The sequence below is a fragment of the Haliaeetus albicilla genome, chromosome 1, assembly GCF_947461875.1.
Source record: "Haliaeetus albicilla chromosome 1, bHalAlb1.1, whole genome shotgun sequence".
NCBI classification, from domain to species: domain Eukaryota; kingdom Metazoa; phylum Chordata; class Aves; order Accipitriformes; family Accipitridae; genus Haliaeetus; species Haliaeetus albicilla.
This window is the reverse complement of record NC_091483.1, coordinates 36,348,249-36,375,300: the sequence shown is the minus strand read 5'-3', so window position 1 is coordinate 36,375,300 and position 27,052 is coordinate 36,348,249. Positions and strand designations below refer to the sequence as shown.

The following is a 27,052-nucleotide window of genomic DNA, read 5'->3' as shown; positions in this document are numbered from 1 at the left end:
GTGAGGGGAGACAGTGCATGTCTGTCTTTTCAGCGTCATTTCAGGGTGCAGTTGGGGTGCACTCAGCACATACACCAATCTAGAAGCCAGGAGGTGCTGTTGAGTCCTGAAATGTAGGCGCAGAAAGCTCCAGGACAGAGGAAAACTAACATCCAGGTTAATTTGAGTCAAGCTCAGATGAAGATCAAGATTCTTACTACAGGGGCATGAGGCTCCGATCTAACACAGAAGCTCGCTCAGCTTTAGTTATGAAGGAGGCTGATTTATAGCTCCAAAACAATTCCCTCATTTCTTTGGGGCTCAAGGAAACTTTCATTAACTCTAGAAGGAAGACAAATGCCAGCTACAGTTCTCACTTTATAGGGAAGGAAGGTGAAACAGGGTTTTAAGCCCTCTTCTGATTCTGCATTTACCTTGGGCTAAAAGATTATGTGGGACTCAGATCTGTGACTATGTAATGTCTGCTTAAAATTCATAAGCACTATGTGTTTGTGACTGTATTTACGTTCAGTACTGAGTTACTAGAAAAAGAAAAGAAAAAAAGACTACTCTCTGCCCATTACTTTACATTTCCTTTTTCAGGATAATAGTTCCAGTTACAAAGACCAAGTATTCTCATCTAGTTTGTTATATCTTCATGCATAGCAACATTAACCTATTTCCTCATAAAGTATCTCTCATACATGGGCTTACTGTCACCTCTAGGTATATATAATCAATCTAGACTACTTTTTTTTTTTTTTTTTAATAGCATGCATATTTTCTTTTCAGGTTGCAACATTGGAAGATGCATGCAAAGCACCATGGCTGTGAAGCAACACATATGGAGATGGCTCTTGTTCTCATTGCAACCTTGGTTGTTGCCCAGATGATTGTGCTTGTTCAGTGGAAGCAAAGACACTGTTGAATATACAATGTGAATAGCTTGTCAGAAAGACAGCAGTTTTGGAACTGTAGTGGTTAAAACATCATCTTTCTCAGGTAACAATTGGAAGTCATGACATACTCTTAAGAGTTTACATCTAGCAAAACAACTGAGCCTCTGTGGAGAACAGTGAGCCACGGCTTTTGGTCAGGTGGAGAGTAGCTTTTATGTAGGAAGAAAAAACAACTTGTATTTTATTTTCTGTGTATGCATACTGATGCTGTGGTCAGTTTTTAGCAGGTTAAAGCTTTTAAGGAAAAGGCTTTGAGTTTTCAAACAACTGTCTAATAATGGACTAGGTAGGAGAATAAAATCACTCCCCTTACCTAGCTGAAGTAATGATACAGAGGGTTTACTGAGGGAATCCAAGGCCCCTATTCATCAAGTTACTTGTACACATGCCTAATTAGAGAGAAAGCTTGTCTTGTGGTTAAGGTGCTAAAACTGGGGCTTATGGTGCTTCAGCTCACTTCCTTTCCTCTACCACAGGCTTCCCTGCAAACCTGAGAAAACTAGTGTGACATGATTTCCACCCCTGACCTCCCTATTCAATACTTTTTATAAAGTTAGGCATCTCAGAAAGGGCCAGTCCTTAAAAAGACAATGTGAGTTTTAAGGAAATGTTAAACAAATAATGGGGATTACACAGGTATGTCAGACAGGCAGAATTTAAGCACACAAGCAGCTTCTTAGCTTTTCCATCTTCATCAGCTGATGAGTGCCCTAAGCCACCTGTAGACTGAAATCCAATTTTTGGTAATTGAGCTTCTTAATAGCAGTGATATCAATAATAACTGTCACGATCAATACTTTATCTCTTGACAATTACTCCTCAGACTCTGAAGCATCATACCCCCTGATTTGACAGGTCTGTTAAACACTAAAGGATGAAACCTTGATACAATTTACAGAAACTTTAGTTTTAGTAAGGGATATAAAATCAGCTTGATCTAAGACACTGTCCTGGTTTCAGCTGGGGTAGAGTTAATTGTCTTCCTAGTAGCTGGTATAATGCTATGGTTTTGAGTTTGGTATGAGAAGAATGTTGATAACACTGATATTTTCAGTTGTTGCGAAGTGGTGTTTAGTCTAAAGTCAAGGATTTTTCAGCTTCTCATGCCCAGCCAGCAAGAAGGCTGGAGGGGCACAAGAAGCTGGGAGGGGACACAGCCAGGGCAGCTGACCCAAAGTGGCCAACAGGGTATTCCATACCATGTGATGTCATGTCTAGTATATAAACTGGGGGGAATGGGGGTGGGGGGATCGCCGCTCGGGGACTAACTGGGCATCAGTCGGCAGGTGGTGAGCAATTGCATTGTGCATCACTTGCATATTCTAATCCTTTTATTATTACTATTGTCATTTTATTATTGTTACCATTATCATTATCAGTTTCTTCTTTTCTGTTCTATTAAATTGTTCTTATCTCAACCCAGGAGGTTTACTTTTTTTTTTTCCCCCCGATTCCCTCCCCCATCCCACTGGGTGGGGGGGGGAGTGAGTGAGCAGCTGCGTGGTGCTTAGTTGCTGGCTGGGGTTAAACCACGACAGACAGCTTTACTCTTGGTGGACTTTCACAGTGGCATAAAATTGCAATACAGACATTGTGAAGCAGGCTCTTCAGCTATACTTACAGAGTTAGGAACAGTGATGACATGTTCGTCATGGCAACATATATACAGGTGAAGTGTCTAATGAAGTCACAGGTAGAACAGCTCATTGAGGATTTTAACTTCACGTCACTCTCTACCTTTACACACACACACTCCTAACCCTGAGCACACACAATACCTAAGTACGTATGGTATAATCATACACAATACTACCTTACCATTATGTTCTCTTTAACTTCTCTTCTAGACCAGTTCTGCTGTACGATTCAATCATGTTATGTTCATGTTAGCATCTCAGCTCAGAGCTTTTCAAATATTTCTTTCCTATTAATTTTTGCCTCACTGATTTCAACAGACATTTAGAATAAAGAACAGAACACTGAAGTGACTGAATTCACTTAGACTGTCCATGTCTTTGTTTCCCATTGAAAATATTTTGCATGAGACTGGTATTGAATCAGTGCTGAAACACACTTGAACCTAAGTATGCATACAATAATGAGCAGCTGGGAAAGTCCCTGTCTGCCTGGGAAAGCCTGTGGGAGTCTAAGAAGCATGCACTCTGTTGCTTTGGCACTATTCTCCTTAGCAGTACTTAAAGTTAGTTAATGCGTACTACATAGACTTAACCTCTGTCAAAAATGCCAATAGCCTACAGTTGTTACAGTCCTATTACTTGCATAACTTAGTCTTCAGCAACTGAAGCTTCCTTCCCAACTATTAATTTACAGGAGCCAGTCACACCTACAATGTGACATAGCCAATATGGCAAAAATATACTTTTAAATGCATTTAGTCTAATTTAGGGAGACTCCAGTACAACTACAACCATCACAAGACTTTAATAAGACTGTGATGGTCTTTGTGTTTTTGCAGTGCATTTTAAAATAAACAAAATATCTGCACCAGAAGTATGTTGGAGCCTCAGTTTTCAGTGCATAGCTGCGTTGCTGCAGCAAGGCCTTCTTCTCCAGTAAAAAAGGAACTGAAGCAGAGCCTCTTTCAGTAAAAATAGTAGCACCAGAAGCTGAAGTTCACTTTGCACTGAGTTTCAGCAGTTCCGCTTCACGGTCTGTTTAGTTGGGAGAGTAATATATTCTCACACCTACAATCTATCTGTGTATGAAGTTACTTCATAATAGTGAACACTACTCACAGTGGGTCTCTGCCCGTAGATGGTTTATTGCATTTATTCCACGTTAGGTAGCTTAAGAGTGTTTGTCACCAAAATAACTTACAAGTTTGTGTATTAAGATATAACTGCCCTCCTGTTTCATGTCCAGATACTTTTGTATAGTTTTTGAACACAGTGTCAATCTCATTGCATTAGCTTGCTTTCTTTAAAAGCATGTCATGCAGCAATATTAAAATTACAAATTTCTACCAGTATAGTAACTGCCAAAATCTGATCCACTGTACTTTGAAGACTAACAAATAGGACAAACGTTAAGATACTAATCTGAACGATTAATGAGATCCTTATGCATGATAGATAAAAAATAACTAGTATACATTGTTGTATCAGATAAGGAAACCTGATTTAGGAGCAGAAGCTGAAAGATGGTCACATTTAGGATTTAAACAACTTAGTTAATGTATATAGGAAATGGTCTATGTGACATAAAAATAAACAACAACAACAACAAAATTTACTGCTCCCCTAAGTACAGGCAGGTCTAGACTTCCGCATTACAGTTTTTCCAGGTGGCAGTTATTATGCTTGCATTCATGTTTGATTTGATAGGAAACATTTAAAGAAGTCAAAATTTGAAAAACAACCACATGCTCACTGAAGAGAAAACAGCCCTCTACTTTTGCTTGCTTATACATTTCTCTTACTTGCCATCCAGCTTGTGACCACTTTGTTTATGCCTGTAGACTTTGCATATAGGTTATGCGCAACAGTGTCTAATACTGAAGAAAAGAAACCAAACACTTTCCCCTGCCTGTAACAACATACTTGCATCTTTAGAGAAGGGAGATCAGACAAAGAGGTAGCTCACATTATTTTCAATGGGAGAGGTAAACCTAAGGCTCTTTTTCTCTAATCAAAAGCCGCTTTCTTTTCTATTTTCTGTCCCAAAAGATCAATGAAACAAGTAGCGAGCCCTCCATTGCATATCATGGCTTGGAAGGCAGCATCAGGTGACAAACCTTTCTGTCTGATTCTCTGAGATCATGGTGGGTGTTGGCATGTATACATCCCTGCTCTGGATACTCATGCTATTCTCAGACATAGTAAGAGCTCAGAGAGAATTGCACAGTCATGTTAGTAGAAATAAAGCAAAGGATTGCAGTGATTGACTCCCACCCTCCCTTTCAAAGTGCTTTGCAAACATATAAAAAAGAAAGGTTTTGTTTCTTTTTGAAAGAAAAAGGAAACAAAGGTCAAAGGGAGCACAAAATCAGCCCTAAATGGAAAGTACATTCATTAGCTTGCTCAAAAAGACCAAAAAAATAAAAAGCGGCGACTACTTACTAGATACAACAGCAACAGCCTGTACCTTCCAAAAGAGCCTTATCCAGGCTTATCAAGAATGTAAACTGTCTCCTGAAGAAAAAAAAAAAAGGCATGTTGGGGAAGGCTCCTATTTCAAAGAGGCAAGAGCAAAAAAGTTGCAGCAAGGCAGCCAAGGCTCAGCTGTGGATAATTTTGGCAAGAGGGAAGAGATTGCCCTTCACCAGATGGCTACGTATAAAGTAACATGGGTGTGATCCCAGCACAGAGGAGGGAGAGGGAGAGGGAGAGGGAGAGGGAGAGGGAGAGGGAGAGGGAGAGGGAGAGGGAGAGGGAGAGGGAGAGGGAGAGGGAGAGGGAGAGGGAGAGGGAGAGGGAGAGGGAGAGGGAGAGGGAGAGGGAGAGGGAGAGGGAGAGGGAGAGGTTCTAGCATGTCTTGGCCTGAAATAAAATGTAGGCCACTCTGACAATTGTGTTTTTTTCTTCTAGATGGTAGCTGACAGTTTGGGGTTAGCTTTCAGATGATGAGGAAGCAGATTATAGAAAATGATTGTTTCTCAGATACTTTTGAGAATTTTGTTACCATTATTTGAGATTTTAAAAAATAAATATGGAGCCTGTGTTCTGCTAATTTACATTGTAAAAACCTGATTTTCAATTTGTTTGCATCTGTGTTCAGATACAGCTCTCATTTCTCCATGTCACTCACAAATTTTGCACTCCTTTAACTCAGTGAGGTGCAAGAATGCTAGTCAGAGAATTACTATCCTTGAAAAGCCATTCCTATCCTGTTCTAGCCTATCTTATCAGTTTTTCTCAACACAAAGCCAGCAGTCTAGCATATCAAATGGGGGAGGAAGGAAAAATCTTATTAGTGTTCTGACCCCATATTTTCCCAAAGGAAATTCTGACTATCAGGTACTCAGCTGATTCTTGTAATGCAATTTGTTTGCCATTGGAAGCTTCCCATTGATGAAAATTAAAGAAATATGATATATGTGGACAAAGTTTTTCTCCCCTGGCATAATAGAAATCTTAAAATATCTGACAGATGGAAAGGCAGATTTGTCATGGTCTCAGAACAATCTGAAAGACAAAAGCCTTACTTCTGGTCCTGTAGGTGGTTGCCCATTTTACTGATTATATATCTTGTGTGTGTATATATATATGAGAACTTACTTTGGAATATAGTTGAAAAATGAAGCAGCATAGTTATGGCAGCATTGATTTATATACCTAAGTAACAAGGCAAATCTTGAAAATAAGGTTGGTTGATTTACTTAATATAGAAATCCCTGCCAATTTCCAATGTACTATCAAGTATAAGCATATTAATTTAAACCTTAAAAACACCCAAACAGCTGATTTATTACTTCTTCCATGCATATGTTTTTGAGTATTTGAATATGTCAAAATCTACATCAAAAGAACCTAGATTTTTAGAGGGGCAGTTAGCTTGCATTGCCAAGTTAACAAGTTCTGGTAAGGTCAGTCTCTCACAATAAATCTAATTATTACACAGTTATTTTCTTTATGTAGGCAGTTTTCACCATATGCTATAAGATGGAAAGGATAGTGGAGTAATGCTGTTCTGTTGAATTTGCTGGTGACAGGCATTCTTACTCGCTCAGAATGGGGGAAGTGTTGTGAGGGAAGCAGAGGACAGATAGACATTTTTCAGTTGGTGTTTGTATGACCTAATTAATCTGCATAATTAGAAAATGCAAAAGTTGTCTATGATGCTGATGCTGACTTCACTTCTAGGTCTTTTTGAGCTCATTTAAAGTACGGTAATGAGAAAAACATTTTACCTTTGGGCAGCAATCTGATTTGTCAGGAAATTCCTCTTGCTATGATGGGTGGATGAGGAAAATTTGGAATAATATGATCCAGATGTTAAAGCTCCCATTTAGCAGCAATGCAGATGTATTATTTTATGGAATTGTCCAGATGGTGACCTTCCAGTATTAATAATAAATCAGTACTGGGGTTTTCATCTGTATTACTCAATTCCTATCTTTGTCCTCATTTACATGACAAAATACAAATGCTTTTCATGTAGAGGTAATAGCATTAAAATTAACAACCTGGAAGAGACAAAAATCAATAAGGAAATTTGAAACAATTACTGCAAGCGATTATACCAATTGATCTGATAACAACATCACCCAAGTGAAGGTTGTGATACCATTTTTTAATTACTTAGCATTTCATTTTGCAGTTAACACGATAATAAAGTTCTGTTATAGATTTGTATTAGAAAGTAGCTACTTTTCTGAAGATGTGTGCCCATTCAGTTTTGGCTTTGCCACTTAAATTCAGACTTTACTTTCAGTCTCCTGAAAAAAAAGCAACCCACAGTATGTAAGCAATTGGAGAGGGATCATGCTGGACAGTAGCCAAGGCAGGCAGGCAATGGGTAGCCTTTGGTGACCTCAGGTGAAGGCGAGGACACCTCAGGCTCCGCAATCAGGGATGTGTAGGGACCACTGACCTGTGGCGTGCCAGAAGGGCTGCGTGGCACGGCAGGAGCTCGGGCGCTTTCATGGTCACAAGCAGCAGGCTGTGGTCCTGTAAAGCCAGCGCTGCAAGGTGGAGAAGTGCGTAACAGTGATGTAATCTAACAATGCTGTGTCATTATCTTTTATACATGTTTCTGTCTGTTAATTTATTTAAACATGTTTTGTGAAATACCAGTTTGCTCAATAGTTGTATGCTTTCTAGGGTTTGGGGGATTTTTTTTAAGAGTTTCTCCTTTTTCTTAGGAGAAGAAGAAGTATCCACTCCTGCTTCAGTTGAAATCTGTGGCAAAACTGTGTTATGTTTCACAGGGAGTAACACACATTCCTTCAGAATTCTACTTTTTGGGTTAAGGAAGGAGATTCATCCTCCATAGAGATAGCTTTTTACTCTAGATGGATTGTGGTTTTTGTTTGCTTTTAAAAAATCCCCCCTCCCCAAGCCAAACACAAATTTGAAAACCAACTCCCCTCAGATTTTTTTTTTATTTTCAGTAATCTTTCTGTAAAGATGCAGGAACTAACTCTACAAACACATACTGAAGTCAGGCTTGCTTTATCTTTGTCATCATCAGGCTTCCACAATCCCAAATCCATGGTTTATTAATGTGATTGTGGAATGAACAGACATTACAGGGCTTTTGACTCTTCAGTGGGTTTCAAATATTTGCTTATTGGAAAAGAAGTAGAATATTTCATTACTGTGGGCAATTCAAGGAAATATACATATTAAGTTTAATATACTTTCATTTAGAAAAAAAGGCTTAAAAGTTTAAGCCACAGCATTTTGCTGTACTGTAGAAAGAGTTTTTAAGAAAAACCTTCAGTAGCGTGGTTATGTAACTGAGTGGCATCCCAAATTAATGCAGCCAAATGTGCCTTTCTGAAAGTTTGTAAGAGCAGTTCCAAGGATTAAAGGCCAAACTGCCTCCACCGATTTCAGAAAATTTGCTCCCAAACCTTTAGCCCTGTGGTCACCATTTATAATTTGAGTTAGAAAACAAACTTTAATGTTTTTTTCAGTAGCATTAATTCTATCAATAGTTTAGTTTTTCTGAGGATAGGATGTGGGGGTCTGCTGACTTGTATCTCAGTGTTATAACCATTTACTCCAGTGGGATTACTAATTATTTACAGGGCGCAAGGCAGACTAACATTGCTATTCCAGGGTCAAAGGCCCTCCTGTGTCAGATGCTGTACAAGTCAGTTTTTTGTATGAGTTTTACAGTTTGGCAATCTGTTAATCAACCATGCAAAATGGAACCATAGTATGTCATTAGTTTGAAACGACTGTCTCAGTTTTGCCAACAGTTAGTCACGCCACTGCAGATGTGGGTTGTTCATCTTTCTTTATTTCACTGTCAGATTTTACTGGTGGAAATCCCTGTCCATGGGGGGAATGGTCTCAGTTATTACCAGTTACATCAGTTTCAGAGCAACCTGCAAGCCTCTCTTGGGAAGAACACCACAGTACATCCTTTTTTTGTTGGCTTTGCCTTGTTTGGGGTTTTTTTGGTGTTGTTTCTTAAAGGAAACCTGTAGAAGGAGAAGAGCAAATAAGAATTTCCCTGGAACAAATCTTCACAGATTACAAGAAGGGCCATTAGCAGTTGAATTTGAAGGAATCTTCCAACTGCAGTGTGAATAAGTTCCTCTAAACCAGTGTTTATCAAACATGACATTCAAATGAAAAAGAATTAAACCAGTTAAAATTAAATTCATTCCATCAGTTCCATCTTGGTTTTTCATTCTGCAGACTTTTACCATCAGCAGTCATCCTAGTTACTATTGAGCCTGAAGAGCTCAATTTGGTATATATACCAAATAGTCTATGAATTTATTCCTTAGAGCCCCCTCTGCCTCCCCAAAGAGAGGTCTGTATTCTTTCTTCTCCAGTCTTCTGAAACTCTGCCTTTTCATCCTGGGCTTGCAAAGACAATTGTTAATGGTTCAGAGATTGCTTCTCCTAACTTTTAAGTATTTTAAATAAATTTCATTGGTGGTATACTGACTTGACTATATCTAACTTACCTCAGTTGTTTTTTACCTGTTCTTGTCCTCTGTCTGGTCTATGCTCCCTGCTTCAATACTCCCAGCTGTTAGTTTTAATTATGTTAGCAATCTGTTGACAATTACCATTTCTTGTGAAGACTGAAGCAAAACAAAAAGGGGTGGTTTGTTTTTTTTTTCCCCTGTACTTCTTCCTGTATTATACATTTTTATTCACCTTTAAGTAAGGGAGAAATACAGAAGTGTAAAACTTCTATTGAATTTATATGTATACTTCAGTATAAGCTATGTATGTGGCACTCTGCAAAATATGCAAGGTCTTGAGCAGTCTTTCTTTTCTCTTACTTATCCATAGGTTGGTCTACAAATGGTTCCTCCTGATCTATAAACTGAGTTATGCAATTGGGATTGTGGGTTATCTAGCCATAATGTTTACCCTGTTTGGATTTAATTTATTCTTTAGGTAGGTATCTTCAGGTAAAATTGGGACTGGCAACTGTTATGATTTCCTATTTGATAGATTTTACTTTGTTTGCAGTGAAATTGCTCCAGGCTGGTCTCTTCACCACCCACCTCAACATATGAAATCCCTTTTACATTGTGTAGCTGTAGGTTCTCTTACATCTTGATTTTTATTATTGCATAGTTAGTCTGAAGTTTCACATTTAGTCATTTTAAAACTTGTGTTCATAGTGTGAAGAGAGAAGGGGGAAAAACTTAAACTTCATACAGCCACTGTGTTGACTCATTTAATCCCCTAATTTAACTGCTGAGTTTATGTACCTGAAGGAGATGAGACATAAAAAGGCTTGACGTGAAGGATAAAAATAGATAAGCACATTCATATCAAAACCACATTATAATTCTTTCTGATAATTATGATTTCCCACTTTACCAGGCTATATTGTTGCTAGGAGGTTCTCCACTTTTTATTTTGACTATTGCCAAAGACAATACCATATGTCCAGATGATTCTCGACCTAACCTCTTAATCCAGCTAGAATTTTTGCCTCGGTTTGTCCAGGATCTCTGTCTGACTAGGAGCCCAGAGCTACTGTGCTGGACCGTTTGAGGTGCCGTGTGACCAGAAATTCCAGTGATTCCTCAAGAGCATGTAGATCAACGATATAATGCATCTGCTGTTAAGTCCAACATTTCTTGGAGGTATTGGAGATACTGCACATACGTAAATCAGCTGTTCCTTTAAATGTCAGATTTATTGCCCATACATTGTATAGTTGATCAACCCAAAAGTACGTAGCTCTGATGGAAAATTCTTGGCAGAAAGTTAACAGTCTTGTGTTACCAATACCGTTAAGCTTTATTCTGCTGAAGTATTTTATTTAACCAGCTAAATTCCGCGCCCCGTGTGTTTTAAAGATATAACTACAAAATTTGTTAGCTCTATTTTAAAGGTTCTTACTTTGTGCCCTGTTGCAGCAGAAATGGCAAGTCCTTCTTAATGTTGAGAAGCTCCAGTTTTATGAGTATTTGTTAGCCAGGTTGCAATCTCCCAAGACCTGTAACACACAAAATCTCAGAGAGATGACAAAAGATGTTAACATTTTTGCAGACGCTATTGGGTTGGAATTTGGGGGGGGGGGGGGGGGGGGGGCAGGGCATTAAATACTACCTGCTGTAATTTAGCAAAGATTTTATTCTGAGGAATTTGTATTCAGGAGGACAGTGGGCTCTTTCAGCTACAGAAACTTAATATTTCTTTGACTGGCATCTTATACTTGATGGAGATTTGGCTGATCTTGTTGCTTCTGCAAAACAATGAAATATATCTAATTGTTCTGTATAATAAGACTCTAAGCAAAGTCCCTTTCTTTAAGAAAATGTGTCACCTTGGCCTTCCTATAACAGAGCTGAGTAGCTGTGGCTCCAAAAGCGGTTCATAGCCTACTTTCAACATTGCTTGCTGTCAAGCATATTGATACTTGAAGCATGAGGGTGTCTGCTGCTGCAAAAGAAAATGAAACTAAACTTGCAGCTTGAAGGAAGCAGGAGCTATCTGGAGTAAAAATCTTGTTGATATTTTATGCTGGTGTTTTGGTCAAGAACAGTCTCACCTGAGTACCCTTTTGTGGTTTCATGACAGAATGGAGTCTGATGACTCCATGGATTTTGCTGTGACACTGCTTTTTTATGGACTGTACTATGGAATGATGGGAATAGACTTTGCAGAGACTTGTTCTGACTACATGGCTCCCAACATCAGTGTAAGTGCTGGGGATCATCATCCTGAATACGACTTGCAAGGACTGGAAGTGAGCTCTTGAATTTCTTGTGCTGCTGGGTTCGTAAGAATAAGGTCTACTGGATACTTTTGCAGTAAACTAACCTCACTTTTCCTTGAGGAGAGCTGTTCTTGTGCCATGGACAAACTGTTGAACTCCCTTGTCAATCTTATGATTAGAAGAATAGCCTTAATGAAGCAGTAGCCTGTATTGTGTTTGCGTGGCAAGGTTTTGGTAGTGGGGGGGGCTACAGGGGTGGCTTATGTGAGAAGCCGCTAGAAGCTTCCCCTGTGTCCGACAGAGCCAATGCCAATCGGCACCAAGTCAGACCCACCTGTGGCCAAGGCCGAGCCCATCAGCGATGGTGGTAGCACCTCTGGGATAACGTATTTAAGAAGGGGAAGAAGTTGCTGTGCAACAGAAACTGCAGACAGGAAAGAGGAGTGAGAATGTGTGAGAGAAACAACCCTGCAGACCCCCAGGCCAGTGAAGAAGGAGGGGGAGGAGGTGGTCCAGGGGCTGGAGCAGAGATTCCCCCGCAGCCCGTGGGGAAGACCGTGGTGAGGCAGGCTTTCCCCCTGCAGCCCATGGAGGTCCACGGTGGAGCAGATATCCGCCTGCAGCCCGGGGAGGACGCCACACTGGAGCAGGTGGATGCCCAAAGGAGGCTGTGACCCCATGGCAAGCCCGTGCCGGAGCAGGTTCCTGGCAGGACCTGCAGATCCATGGAGTGAGGAGCCCATGGAGCAGGTTTTCTGGCAGGAATTGTGACCCCGCGGGGGACCCACCCTGGAGCAGTCTGTGCCTGAAGGACTGCACCCCATGGAAGGGACCCACACTAGAGCAGGGGAACAGTTTGAGGAGTCCTGCCCCTGAGGAGGAAGGAGCAGCAGAGACAACGTGTGATGAACTGACCACAACCTCCATTCCCCGTCCCCCTATGACATTGGAGGAGAGGAGGTAGAGAAAACTGGGAGTGAAGTTAAGTCTGGGAAGAAGGGAGGGGTGGAGGGAAGGTGTTTTAAGATTTGGTTTTATTTCTCATTACCCTACTGTGATTTGATTGGTAATAAATTAGACTAATTTCCTCCAGGTTGAGTCTGTTTTGCCCATGACAGTAATTGGTGAGTGATGTCTCCCTGCCCTTATCTCAACCCACAAGCCTTTCATTGTATTTTTCTCCCCCTGTCCAGTTGAGGAGGTGAGTGATAGAGCAGCTTTGGCAGGCACCCGGCGTCCAGCCAGGGTCAACCCACCACATAGCCAGTGACATACGCCAGGGTCTGATTTGGAGTTTCCAACAGGCAGGTCCCTATGTGCAAGAGACTACATAACTTTCCTAATTGCCGTAGGAAGACAAGCTTCTTCCTTCCCCAAAGTCTGTGAAAGACTTTTCTTGCCCTTTCTTTTTTATAGCTTTTATCTTCCCTTTCCAAATAAGGTGATTATGTCAGCACAATTCTCTTATGTCCCAGTTAGTTAAAATTGAGCAGACAGTTGCTAAAGTTCTTGCATCAGCAATAAGATTTTAATTCTTTCTTGGTAACTGTGCATCCTGGCACTAGTAAACTAAGACAACTGTACCCATTTTCCTGCTGCCCTTATCTTTGATGGCATCTAAAATGTGTATATGCATCTTGACTCTAAGCAAATATTTTGTTGTTCTTTGGATTTTTTTTCCTGTAAACTTGATCTTGACAGTTTTACAACATCAGTGGCATACCAACAAGAACTTTGTCCAACAACATTTGTGCAGTCTGCACACAGAAAATTTTTGTGGATATAAATGAAGAAAGGATCATCGAAAATACCTACCAGCTGTCCTGTAATCATGTGTATCTCTTCCATGCAATTACGGAACTGTTGTTTTCTCCTCTTTTCTGCTGCATTAAAAAATAATAACAATGACAATAAATAACAAGAAAAAAGAGAACCAAAACCACATTCAGAAACAACATAGCACAAAAGTAAAAAATAGGACCATGAAATATATTTCAGTTCTGTGACATAAGTTGAGGCCATGCAGCTTTTTGACAGACAAACTAATGCAAGAGTGGCCATAACCCTGCAGTTTCAGGCCTAAATCTGCCTTCCAGGTACTTTGTGCACAGCCTGCGTGGGTGTGCCTGGCAGTATGTTAGACAAGGCATGCTGACCCATAGGTCAGGTCTGCTAATTCAGGCTCCCATGTACTGCAGAGGATTTCTTCCAGCTATACCTGGGGCTGTGTTTGCTAGGTAGTTTTAAGGCAGATGTGGAACCCTTCTCAAATGATGGCACATACATACTCTACAGCCTGACAGAAGACCCAGTGTCTCATACTCAGAGGTATCAAACAACTCAGCATTTTGCGTTCCAGAAACTAAAATGAAAGGTATGGCATACATGCTGGAACAATGTCACTAATTACCCCCTTCTGCAGTTCATAAAAGTATCCTTGCTTCCTGTGAGCTGGAAAATATGAATACCAGTCTGGATGCGCAGGGCATTGGATTCAACTTTACAATAGTTCTAAAAATTCTAAATATTTTCAGTAATTTGAAACTGCTCAGTTATAAAACAAGGCAGTATCCATAATCAGTCTTTAAAATTATCTATTGACGTTTTGACTAGGTTTGCAGGTGTAAGCACTGGGCCTTGTTTATAATTGAAAGATCCCTTAACAATGCACCTGATACCAGGTTTCATGAATCCTGCATCTGTGGCTGGTGCATTGTTGGCAAAAACCAGACTTGCTCACACTGCCCTGAGAAAGTTGATTTGAAGAGGATGTTAAATAAAGTAATCCATACCCTCTCCCTAACAAGTGTGCTTTTGATTTGGATTTTCTAAACCATAGCCTGATTACTTACTAATTCTTGTTTTGTTTTGATCTGCAGTGGAGGGATGAGATGGCCATATTAAATAAATGGAAAACCGATTATTATTAAGGAACAATTATATTTAGGGAAGATAATAACTCTGTTTGGCTTTATCTTATCTAAGACCCCAAGCAAGCTAGGAAAAAAAAAAGTGCATATATATTTTCCTTCTTGATTTTAAGACATCCAGAAATCATTTGTATAATGAGAGGAACATTTTAAAGAATGTAAATCACAGTTTTAGAAAGACCACGCAGCGGATTTTGCTCTTTAATGCAATAACAAAATTGATATAATCCACTTTCAGAACAAGTGCTGTTTTTTCCCCCTTCTCTTAGTGTTAGTAAACAACATTTTTCCTTTAGCAAATGTAATAATAGTTGAAGATCTGATGCTGCATCTGTAGAAACCTGCTTGAGTTGAAGCAAAGTTTGGCTTACTTTTTTGAAGCCCAATTTAACCATACGTGGGAAGCATATTTAATTTGTTAATTGAAAAGAAGGCATTTCAAAATTTTAACCTAATACTTTTTCTTTGATTCTGGCTAAGAAAAACACCAAGATTTACCTATCGTTGCATTTTGTCTCCAGTTTCCTTAACAACAGATTAGGTAGGAATGCACACATATTGTATGGATGACTTTTGGACTGGCTCTACTATCTGGTGGTTTCGCAATCAGTTGTTATAGGCATCGTCCAAGGCATTAATTACTCACTGGCTCTAAAACAGGACTCAGATCATTAGTGAGAATGCTAAGTGTGATATTTACCTGTCTGCAATAATGTGCATATTCTGTACTTAATTTTAAAAGACTAGAGAAAATAGCAGTTGGTTGAACTCTGGTATGCTATACACCCTTTTGCAGAGTAGTGCTTCTTTTTGCATTACAGTAAGACTGTACAGCATGCTATTAAAGCATTTTTTATTTTTTCAAAGTAAGAATTAAAAGAAAACGCTGCCTTTAATGGGAAGGTTGCGCTGGGGGGGAGGGGGGACACATGGGACGGGACTTATTTCTTAGAATGAATATTCCCTAAAAAGGGAAAAGAAATATTTTAAGTTTGTTTCATTATTAAATATATCTGTAGTCGCTTCCAGTTGAAATTCTGACTACAGAAAATTGTGCAGCAGATAAGGAGAATTTTAAGTCAAATAATGGCTTTGTGTACAGCAAATTCTGAAAAACGGCACTCAAACATTTTGTTCATTTGGTTAATGTCAGGTAATACAAGATCACCATTAGCTTTTTTTTACCTCACCTCTTTCAAGAGCTGTTGTATTGTAACTTGTACATCTTCCAATGGCCATTTCCGAAAAGCACTAACCATGGCAACATTTATGGTGTGCTTGATAGTCAGATTGGCCTGTATGTGGAGGTCCTATATTAAGTCCTCTTTGACTTACTGTCACCATGCTCAAAAGGTCCAACTTCCAATAACCAGCTTCTCAAACACCAGAGGACAAAGTTACAATCCCTAACCACCAATTCCATATGTTACTATTGCCTTAAAAAACAAACAAACTAACAAAAAAACAACAACAAAAACAACCCAGATCAAAATGGATGCATAAGTCTTGCTGCTTAGCAGCCGAATGTTTGACATGTATACTACGCTGGCCACATTGTGAGTAATTGAAACGCAGCATGTTTATGCAAGAATGGGCAGTTCTGCTTAGGAGTCAGAGAAGCTAGTCTTAAAAGGTAACTAGCCTAGCTGAAGTAGCTTTCGAACTCAGATGAAATATGGTCAGTACTTTAAGAATCTTTACATTGTTATTAGAAATCAGAAATACAGATTAGCTTAATTTACACTTTAATATATATATGAGAATAAAGCAGAGATTGTGTGAAGCCATCTACTGATGAAGGTGAAGTTTAGATGCTAAAAATAGGAAATGATGCAATTAAAAAAACATTAAGTAAATGAAAGAAAGAGCAAATCTTAAGTACATAGAAGGTGGCTTTATTTGCTTAGATGAAGTAGCAAAGTTACTAATTCTTATAATGAGTTATGCCTGTATTCATATATGCAAAAATGCATAAATAAAGCATTCATTTGCGTTACACTGTCAGAGTTGCCTAATTGTGGGTGTAATGGAAGAATATTTGTCCTCGGACTTCTCAATGGCAAGCAAAGGACAGGGGGACTTCTGCTCTCACTGACACATTGGCTGTGTGGAGAAGAACTTCCTAAAAGCAGTAATGTGACAGGTAACTAGTTGTGAGATGAGACTTCCAATGTGCCAACTCAATTACAATTATTGAGGTGTTTGAACAGAGGTTTTGTATGTGTTAGATGCCCAAGACCAAAATGCAACAATAAAAACACTAACTTGGACATGATCTCATCACAGATACAGCCAAATCCTGTAGGTGTTTCCATGTGAAGGCCTTTAAGATCTGCTTCTGCCCATGCCTGGAAATGTCCTACACTGTGCCTATCCAGAAGTTAGTTGTCCCTCTGGCCTACCAGGTTCAAGCTGTTAGGGTTCATCTGAAATTTCCTGTGGCTGCAAGGCAAGTATCACCCAAGATAACCCTTTCTTTTTAAATTATCTCTGAAGGAAGAGCCTGGTGCCAGTGCCTCCCATTTACTCCACTTTTTCAGCAATTAGAGGCCTTGTCCCAGCAATCTTCTCAAGAAAACATGGCCCCAGCTGACAGCAAACACAGTGTCTGAGGTGGGATGCTCTCTACCCCCTCTGGTTTTGTGGACTACATTTACAGAGAGAGCAGAAAGGTAGGAAACACCCTTTTAGGGCCTCTGCTAATGCTGCTGATCAGAGAGACGAATAAGGTGTTGGATTCAAAGACTACTTATATATTAGTGTTTCCCACATTCTAGCTGAGAATAGCTTAAACTCCATTTGAGCAAGTCAGAGGAGTATTTGGACCCTACTCTGAAGCATCTATTCCCACATATGGTACAATGAAACTAGACAGAAATCATCCTCCATAGGTGTCTTTCACCGAGAAAGTTGTCTGCCATAGAATATACATGATACAACAGCCAGAACTGCAGTGTGAAAGCACATTTTTACATTAAGCCTTGCAGACACAATCCACAGGAGATCTGGACATTTAACATACAGTGATTGTGAAATACTGCTGAGAATTAGTCCTTAGATCCACTAACTAGGAGAGCTAGGACAAAAAGCCTTGCTGCATAAACTGACTTGTATTGCATTTGATTAGAAGTGGTTTACACAAAGAATGCAGAAGAACCCTTGGCTAGGCAGGCTCTCTCCTAAAGCTTTTGCAAATATAAAGATAAATAAACTACATAGCTGTATATCTAAAGAACTTTTCATCATTAAATATTTAAATGAAACAGCTTTTGTTAACACTGCTGATTAATGTGTGTAGACAATTGTTGTGGTTTAACCCCGGAAGGCAGCTCAGCACTGCACAGCTGCTTGCTCACTCCCCCCGCAGTGGGACAGGGGAGAGAATCGGAAGGGTAAAAGTGAGAAAACTCATGGGTTAAGATAAAGACAGTTCAATAGGTAAAGCAAAAGCTGCACGCAAGCAAAGCAAAATAAGGAATTCATGCACTACTTCCCATCAGCAGGCAGATGTTTACCCATTTCCATGAAAGCAGGGCTCCATCATGCATAACAGTTACTTGGGAAGACAAACACCATTAACTCCAGAAGTCCTCCCTTCATCTTTCTTTCTGACAACTTTTATTGCCAAGCATGAGATTATATGGTATGGGACATCTCTTTGGTCAGCTGGGATCAGCTGTGTCCCCTCCCAAATTATCACACACCCATGGCCTACTCAGTGGCACAACAGCGCGAGAAACAGAAAAGATCTTGATACTGTGCAAGCACTGTTCAACAATAACTAGAACATCCCTGTGTTATCAAAACTGGTTTGGTCACAAATCCAAACCACAGCACCACAGGAGCAACTATGTAGAAAATTAACTCTATTCCAGTCCAAACCAGTAAAATTATTCATGAGCACAGCTACAAAACCAAAATAATCTCACAGCAAGTAATAGAATTTACAGTAGCTCAGCTCTCTATTCTCAAGGTACAGATAGGTGATGGGATGAACAGGCAAGGGAAAAAATCCAGAGTACATTTGCTACATATTCATTCTTTAATGTCCCTGTCTAGGATTTTAGAGCTATTTTCAAATTAAACCAAAACATCTCCTGCTGCTCTTCTTCAAGAGGCCACTCCAGGTAGGTCTTTGTGTTCATGATCTTCCGCAGCTTGCAGAACCTCTTGGGAATCGCTTTGCTCTGGATGGGCTCCAGGAGGACGAGAATCGCTGCATCGTTGTTCTCGTCAAAGAGGCGGAAGTGCGAGAAGTCCAGCTCGTATTTGCACCACTCGCTCTGCACAAAGTGCTCGGACAGCACAAAGAGCGTTTTGTGGCTCTTCTCTATGGAGTCGATGATGTTGTCCACGATCCACTTCCCAGGCACAAAGTCCCGCTTATGGAGGCAGAGCCGAAAGGGGGGGCAGGCCTGCTCCAGCTCCCGCACCATGATGTTTTCCACCCAGTCAGAGTCGTTCTCGCTGTAGGAGACAAAAGCGTCGTAGCAGATGTCCTTCAGGGGGGCTCGCTTGGGCTTCCGCTTGGCTTGGAGCCATGCCCAGGTCATTCTCAGGTACCAGACCGCGTGGTACTTGTAGCCAACGGCCACGAGGATGAGGATGACCAGGAACAGCAGGACGCAGATTGACGACACCACGAGGGACCTGTGGCACTCCATCAGGGAGAGATGCACGGCTCCAACCTGCGCCCCTCTCACTGCCAGTGGAGAGTCACAGACATACTTGTCTGGCCACCCCACCAGCACCTGGGCTATGCCGGCCTCGTGGTGGATGAAGGAGAGGAATTCACAGGAGCAGATGAAGTTGTTGTCGCTGGCGTCCAGCAGCTCCATTTTCCTGAAGGACTCAAACTCTTCCCTGGAGAAACCGTTGAGCTTGTTTCTTCTGATTGACATGGCCACTAAGTTAGGAACGGGTGCGGCACCAGGCAAGGCCTTCAGCTGGTTTTTTGCAAGGTACAGCTCTTTGAGAAATGGGAGTTGCAATCCAAACTCCTTCAGGTTGTTAGCACTAACATCCAAAACTTCCAGCGTTGGGGGAATGCAAGTCGTTAGTTTAGGAATTTGAGTGCTGGAGAGGTTTAAATATTTCAGGGTTTGGGGCCATTCACACACATCTGGAATATCACCAAAATTATTTTGACTAATGTCTAAGAGAATTAGGTTTCTTAGATGAGACAAACTTTTAACCGTCATTTCTAAGTCACTCAGTGAATTCTGACTTAAATTTAGAGTTTGTAGTGAAGGCCAACCACCCTGACAGGCTGAATGCTCCAAACTCTGGTCTCCGAGCAAATTTGCACTAAGGTCAAGATACTCTAATGACAGAAGCTGTTGTGAAAGTCTGCATGGTACCAAAAACACCTTGGTGTTTTCAACTGTGACTTTGGTAAGAAGAGATAGTAGACCTTGCACAGCATGAAGATCTGTAAACAAATAAAATTCTTCTATAGATAATTTCTCTATTGTCAGAACTCTAAGAGTATGTGATTGGTTTGCTTTAATATGTGTTTGCCATCGTCCAGTTCCCAAGAGTCTACAGTCTATCATCTCCACCTCCACTAACTGTGGCATGTCTTCTAAAATGCTGACAATCTCAGGCACAGTAGCATCTGTTAATAAGGTCTGTTTAAAGGAAATTTTCTTTGCAAAAGAAGACGACATAACTCTGAATAGTTGCATTTCAGCAGGTATACTGAATGCTATTTTTCTCACTTCTAACCAAGTGACAGAGTGCAGAATGTCCATGACAATTGCTGAGAATATATTAATACTTCTTACGTTTATGATCATGTGATTTATCTTCTTAATTAATTTCAAACTTCCTGGCTCATACTGACTGAGATTGCCACCGTCAATCCACAACTTGTCAAGAAACTCAATGCCCTCAAAGTTCCCTTGCCTTATTGTGGAGAACTGCGGGTTGCCCAGGTGGAGAGAGCTCAGATTCCTCAGGCTAGAAAAGGGGGAGCTTTCCCCCAGGTCTCTGTAGGAGTTCCCTTGAAGGTGGAGGTGCTGGAGCGAAAAAAGGTGCCCAAACCATGCAGGGTACAAGTGAGCCAAGCTGTTATTTGATAAGTCCAAGAGCTCCAGTTTCCCAAGGGAGCAAAACGAGTCCTTGTCTATGGAGCTGATTTCATTGGACTGCAGCAGCAGGGCTCTCAGGTTCACAGCCTGCTGCAGATCCTGGGATCGGATGTGCTTTATCCTATTGTGGGCCAGGTTTAACACTGTGATTTTGCCCGTGATCCCTGGGGGAACAAAGTCCAAGCCCATGGAAGAGCAGTTGCAAAGCTGAGTGGCATCGCACGAAGGACAAGCCTGCTTCAGCACTTGCTCTTCAGAGAGGTTTGCAGCTAAGACCATGTAGATGGCCCACACTTGCCAGGTGTGTGTAGTCATTGTTTTGCCTAAAATATGAAATACAGTTAGAGCAAATATAACATGAAAGTTCCAGTTTTGAGGAAGATACATTTGGATATATCTAAAGCATAACATACTCTTCTGTCAACATTTACCGTTGAAGGCACTAGAAATATATTTGGTTTCAACACAGTTCAGAGATGAAAAAATTAGTCAAAAATGGCATATTGTACACAAATATTCCAGAACCATTTGTTAAATGATACGTATATTGAATTCACTCTTTTTTTTCCTGTGGTTTCTGATTTTGGAATGAGGACTATCAAATCAATTAACAGCTGCACAAATCTTTTGCAGATTCAGCTAAGCATCTGAATAATCACGACATTATTACTAATCTGATCCTTCGCCTGTTTAGGAAATAGTCCCCATACATCCCCCCCTTAGCCCCACCTTAGGTCTTTTTCTTCTCGATCTTTGAATATTATTTTGTATATTCATTTTTTACTACAGGGAGTCTCCTGTATGTGTTTTAAATCCTGGTTACATCGAGAAGAGTCAGCGTCTTGTGGGAGATAGTGATGTTCTGTCCTGGTTTCAGCTGGAATAAAGTTAATTTTCTTCTTAGTAGCTGGTATAGTGCTGTGTTTTGCATTCAGGTTGAGAAGAATGTTGATAACACACTGATGTTTTAGTTTGTGTTAAGTGGTGTTTACACTAAGTCAAGGAGTTTTCAGCTTCTCATACTGCCCTGCCAGCAGAGGCTGAGAGTGCACAAGAAGCTAGGAGGGGACAGAGCCAGGACAGCTGACCCAAATGAGCCAAAGGGATCTTCCATGCCATGTGATGCCATGCCCAGTATATAAACTAGGGAAGTTGGCCAGGGGACACCATAGCTCAGGGACTGGCTGGGCACCAGGCAGGGGGTAGTAAGCAATTGTATTGCACATCACTTGTTCTGTATATTCTAATTATTTCTTTATTATTATTGCATTTATTACTATTATCATTATCTTCTTCCCTTTCTGTCCTATTAAACTGTCTTTATCTCAACCCACAAGTTTTACTTTTTTTTCAAGTCTCTCCCTCATCCCAGTGTGGGATGGTAGTGAGCGAGCAGCTGTGTGGTGCTTAGTTGCTAGCTGGGGTTAAACCACAACACGTTCACATTTCACACTCATTTCAAGCATATGTCTAATCTCAATTCTGACAATAGGGAGAAGAGGCCTGCATATGTTGCAGTCCCTTTCCTCATTTTATCTGCCTTTCACTATTCTGACTGTAAATGTGCTAGGAGCAGGGAAATAAATATTTGCCTGGATGTCTGTTGTGGCGGAAAAAGACAACTGCAAGGTTCAGGCAAACGACTAGAACTTCACTAACAGACTTAACTGCAAGGTTCAAGCAAATTATTTATTTGAACTTCACTTACAGACTTAACAGACCACTCTTGCAGGTTTTACAGATACAATGGAGGAATGCACTATTGCAATTTTTAAAGCAAGAGTAGTACACTATTACAACCAATTCACAGACAACCACAAGCACACACGTGTTTACAAACTTAAAGCATAAACAATATTCCCTTACCCCTCCAGGTATGGGCTCTCAATCCCAGGGAAGCTACCTCGACCAGCATCCTGATCAAGGCGGGGAAGGTTCTCCTTCACAAGCCAACTGTACAGTTGGAGAAGTGACTCCCCGATTTCCAACTTAAATCCTAGAGTTTTTATCCCCTGACTTGTGGAATGGTGTGTATGACTATGTCTGAGTGGATTATGATATATGCCTAAATGGATTATGTATATCTGAGTGGAGTTTCCCCTTATCTTTCCTTTGCTGGTCTGTGATTATTTGAATACACAAGGTTGTCATTTGAAACTGAAGCTGAAACCCTCCAGTTGTTTTTTTTTTTACCTTGCTTCCTCAGGCAACTGAGTAGTGGTTGGACTGAGACTCAGGGTGTACTATTTGTCAGGGGATTTTAAGGCTCGGTTCAGGTTTTGGTTCTTTGAATGGCACAGCCACTGCCCTATTTAGTTTAGGGCTTATCGGACAACCCGGGGCTAAGCTGTCTACACAGCCCCCGGTGAGTCGTCTCTGCAGAGAGACAGGGCCTCAAGGCAATCCAAGGCTGGGTCACTTTTGTAACCCCCCATGAGTCACCTGTGTGCACTAGACATAGTGAAACTCATTTGTGAACTATGAGCCAGACAATCCACGCATCTGTGTAGGCCATCGTTATGTTGCCATCTGTGTGATACTTGCTAATGAAATCTGAGCTGGGAAAACTGACCGTTGTAACCTACCAACTCTTAGCTCTTCCTTCTTCCTGCCACATCCTTCTCCTCTGCCAATGGCTTTTTCTGCTTTGGGTCTCTGTGGCAGAGGGATGCTCAGGCCAAGCCATGAGGAAGAGCCAGGGGCTTTTGGAGCCTCCTGCAGATCAGATCAGCTGGGTGGACTAGATCAGCTTTTTCCAGCCCCACAGCCTGTTCCTCATCTTCTGGACTGAAATGATTCAAGAGAAACCACACAGCTGTGGATCCCGTGTCACTTCTCTTTCCTCTCATGGTTGTGCCTTTCATAGTACTGATTTGATGCAGCTTTTTCTGTTACAGAACTTGCTGCAATATCCAGCCTGTCCTTACTCCCACCAAGGTGACTTTAGTTCTTCTGTCCCTCTGAGGAGTTCCAGAAACAATTCTTGAAGCCCGAGAGGGCTGTTTTCCCTTCAAAACCCTTATTACGCATTGAATTACAACCCTTTTTTTGTTTATGCTTTCTTGACAAGGATCAAAGAGCACTTTTAAAGTATAACTTTACCCAGTGTGTCACACACCCCCCCCTCCACCTCAGTAGGTATCTTACTGATGGTGAAAAGAGTGAACCAACCCCAAAGAGGCCAATGAACAGGTTCCCAAAGATCAGCATGGGCTCTGTATCAGGTTAGTGGGGTTAGACTGGCTCACTGAGAAGTACTTTCTCCTTCAGTCATCCCACTGAGACTCTGTGCAGAAGATCTACTGTACTTTGAATTCATACTCTGATTTGTTTTACAGTAGCTGACCCACACAGACAAGTTCATACAGACAAGTCCTACCCATCTAGTTGCATTATTTTTAGCCAGAGTTGCTTAAAATTATTCAAAGGGTGCAGAATTAGCTGAGATTTTGGGGGTATATGGGGAGAGAAGGAAAATTTGTGGGTAATTTTTTCAATCATTCCACCTCTTCCCACCTGAAGGACTATAAACATTTTGACCTCTTGTGTTATTTTCCTCTAATCTCTGTCTCTCTCTGATGTAGAGCTTTGGGTCTTGAAGGACACAGTCCTCTTCCCTGTCTTTAGATGCCCACAGGTGAGCTGGTTACCCACCATGTCCTCCAAAGTCAATGGGAGAGAAATAATAACTTTTAGGAGCAATTCACATCATGTCTCTTGAACACCCACATTAAGATGTGATGACTCCAAGACAAATGACCCCATTGACTTAAAATGGAGCATCACAGTTTAGATACCTAGATATTTGTCCATGTGAATCCCACCCAAAGAATTGTGATCTGTAGTTACACTCACCTGCTGTACAGCTGAGGCTCTTTTATGGGACTTTTTTGGTCTTGCAAGTCTGACTGCATAACACAGTGCTGTAGGCCATAGAAGCAAAGCTATGAGTAAGATGAGTTTCACAAGCAACGCATTTATGTGGTATTTTTAAAGTTGCCATCAAAATGCTTAGTGTTAGAAAAAGAAACAACCAGGCAACCTGGCCGATCAAAATCTGTCTATGGGGAGATTATTTACAGATGGAAAAATGGCAGCACAGAAGGGAACTGGGCAGGTACAGCATGGGAAATATCAGCCGAGTCTAATGGCTCCACCTTACCAGCCTGAAACCAACCAGGGACTGCAGGACTGAACCCCATTTGGTGGTACAGGATGCTTTTCTTTATTGTCACTTCCCTGAGCATCTTTTCCAGGTTTCTTTGCTCATCTGTAGTGTGAGCAGACACTCAGGGAAGTCCCATTCCAACCCTCATTCATTTTCAGCCGATGTCTTCCCCTTCCCATTTATGTCTAATAATTCAGCTTAAGACCCTGACTTACAGGGTCATTTCAGGCCTCTCTGCACCCACTCAGAAGTATAGCCCCAGTCCACAATATCATTGCCCTACCAAGGAATCACTTTCCCCTGTGGTGCTGGGAAGAAAAAAAGCCACATAGAGATTGAAATGCAGCTAAAAATATGGAAACTTGCACAGATGCCCTTATACCGTAAGATGCTGTGATGAACTAGACATTCAAAGTGTTTCTGGGTTATGGACAAAGGGTCTGAGCCATCAGACATGCTCAGGTTTATCTTCCCTGGCCCGGGTGAGTAGAAGTATTTGAGCAAATATGGACATATTCTTAAACAAAACCATGAGTGCCAACAGAATGAGGTTCTATAAATGCTAACAAATGCTAAAGGCTAATGTAACTGACAGTAAGGTGTGTCAATGGTGTACAAATTGATTCTAGCTTGGGGAGTGCTACCAAGCTAAACGAGGGCTGATAAATTTGAGCAGTGCTATGGAGTCTGCAGCAGGAGGGTCACTGGTTGGTGAAGAGATTGACCCACAAGCAGACTGGGGAAAGCTCCTGCTTTCCACTTGTTTGTGTGTGGGTTACATATGTCCTCACTATCACCCATGAGCATTGCCTTAATAGAATGTATGTGTATACACACGCATGTACATATATAGCATGCCTCTTCTTGTTTCTGACACCGAGGATGTCAACAGGGCAGAGTTAGGTGAGGAGATAGCTGACCCACTGCCCTGAGACCATTGCTCAATGAGCTCTTTCCTGACTGAATTCCTAACACAAACGCAGACCACCTTCATGCCCAGCCTTCCCTGGGCAGCCAGTATCGACACACAAGTGGGACAACATGCAAACAGGACAAAGCACATACAAGGCACCCTCCCACAAAGAAACTGGGCAGAAATTGCAGTCTGACCCAACTTGTCTCTTTTTCATTTGCTGCTTTCCTCTCTCTCATTTCCTGAAAGACATTGCTCCCATCAGCATGTCTTGGCTTTCCCAGGGAACCTTCCTTTTGCTGCCTGCCTGCCACGCTGCCCTGCCGGCTGCCTGCGATTGCACCTGCCTGCTCCACTTCTGCTGGAGCCAGAAATCCCTGCCCGCCCTTGTACTCCTGCGGGAGCTGGCCCCTGCCCAGCCACCCCAAGCACCCTGAATCCCCCATGCAGAGGAGAAGGACTCGGTGGGAGAGATTAGCTGGCCTCTTCCCAGTGCTCCCTCCTTGCTTCTTGCTCTGGCGTTGCAGCTCCACTCTCTTTCCCTGCACCTCCAGCCTCCACCCGCCTGCGGACTCACCTCTGTGCAGAAGAGATTCCCAGGGATGTCAGCTGCAGCTCCGGTGCCTCCATGCCAGTTAACTTCTGTTGTTTCATCTCTCTCTTGCTGATTGCTCTTTACCCAGCTTCCTCTTATGCTGCTGTTTCCTTCCCACTTCAAATCTCCGCTTGGCTATGTAAACAGGGGAATTCCCACCTAGGAGATCTGATAGGCATTAAGAGCAGTAACATTATGAGTCCTTTTAAATGTGCTGACCCACAGAAGTCTGGGTCTATGCTGTGTGAAAGCTAAGGCTTCTCCTACCTCTCTCTCTCACACTCTCTTTGAAATGACCAGCAAGACGTATTTTCCTCCTTAGCCCTAGGCACACAGTCTCCTAATCTGTTTTATCAATGCTCAGTGTTTGCTATCAGATGATTCACTCATCATGTACCTGTTCAGCCTTGATTAGCCCATGAGCTATTCTGCTCCAAGATAGTGTACAGAAAAATCCTTTTGTAGCAGACTTTGAACTAACCCTAGAGATATAATTATAACAGGAAAGTAGAACTGAAAGTGGTGTTGCAGGCTACACCCACATAAACTATCATCTCATGCATGTATATATGTATACACATACACA

The 27,052-nt window shown here is 41.4% G+C and overlaps 2 protein-coding genes and 1 long non-coding RNA gene across 5 annotated transcripts; 1 reads left to right on the top strand and 2 right to left on the bottom strand.

Annotated features, from left to right (window-relative positions):
- Nucleotides 1-204: 204 nt before the first annotated feature.
- RNF175 (ring finger protein 175) lies at nucleotides 205-16,004 on the top strand. The gene is given in 8 exon segments (XM_069785610.1): nucleotides 205-916; nucleotides 8,827-8,862; nucleotides 8,864-8,985; nucleotides 9,881-9,988; nucleotides 11,630-11,750; nucleotides 13,470-13,603; nucleotides 14,450-14,539; nucleotides 15,235-16,004. Coding segments are annotated over 8 exon segments (879 nt in total). The 5' UTR covers nucleotides 205-787; the 3' UTR covers nucleotides 15,374-16,004.
- On the bottom strand, nucleotides 7,276-11,061 carry LOC138685710 (uncharacterized). Its single transcript, XR_011325103.1, has 3 exons — nucleotides 10,949-11,061; nucleotides 8,932-9,051; nucleotides 7,276-7,581 (listed from the first exon to the last, which is right to left on the bottom strand). It is a non-coding gene; the product is annotated as an uncharacterized lncRNA (long non-coding RNA).
- On the bottom strand, nucleotides 11,165-26,953 carry TLR2 (toll like receptor 2). Of its 3 annotated transcripts, none has more exons than XR_011325100.1 (3): nucleotides 26,449-26,953; nucleotides 13,584-13,651; nucleotides 11,165-11,294 (listed from the first exon to the last, which is right to left on the bottom strand). XR_011325100.1 is itself a non-coding variant. In XM_069785587.1 (3 exons), exon 3 carries the CDS (start codon nucleotides 21,103-21,105, stop codon nucleotides 18,754-18,756), a length of 2,352 nt encoding a protein of 783 aa, XP_069641688.1. In that variant the 5' UTR covers nucleotides 21,106-21,113; nucleotides 24,646-24,713; nucleotides 26,449-26,795; the 3' UTR covers nucleotides 18,294-18,753. The 3 variants fall into 3 exon arrangements, 2 of the variants coding, with proteins under 2 accessions (XP_069641688.1, XP_069641695.1); XM_069785587.1 differs by lacking the exons at nucleotides 11,165-11,294; nucleotides 13,584-13,651 and adding exons at nucleotides 18,294-21,113; nucleotides 24,646-24,713 and having other exon boundaries at nucleotides 26,449-26,795; XM_069785594.1 differs by lacking the exons at nucleotides 11,165-11,294; nucleotides 13,584-13,651 and adding an exon at nucleotides 18,294-21,113 and having other exon boundaries at nucleotides 26,449-26,795.
- Between the last annotated feature and the right edge of the window lie 99 nt (nucleotides 26,954-27,052).

Bases quoted from the DNA above. Each gene is read 5' to 3' on its own strand.
- TLR2 (XM_069785587.1), bottom strand. From the start codon at position 21,105: ATGACTACACACACCTGGCAAGTGTGGGCCATCTACATGGTCTTAGCT.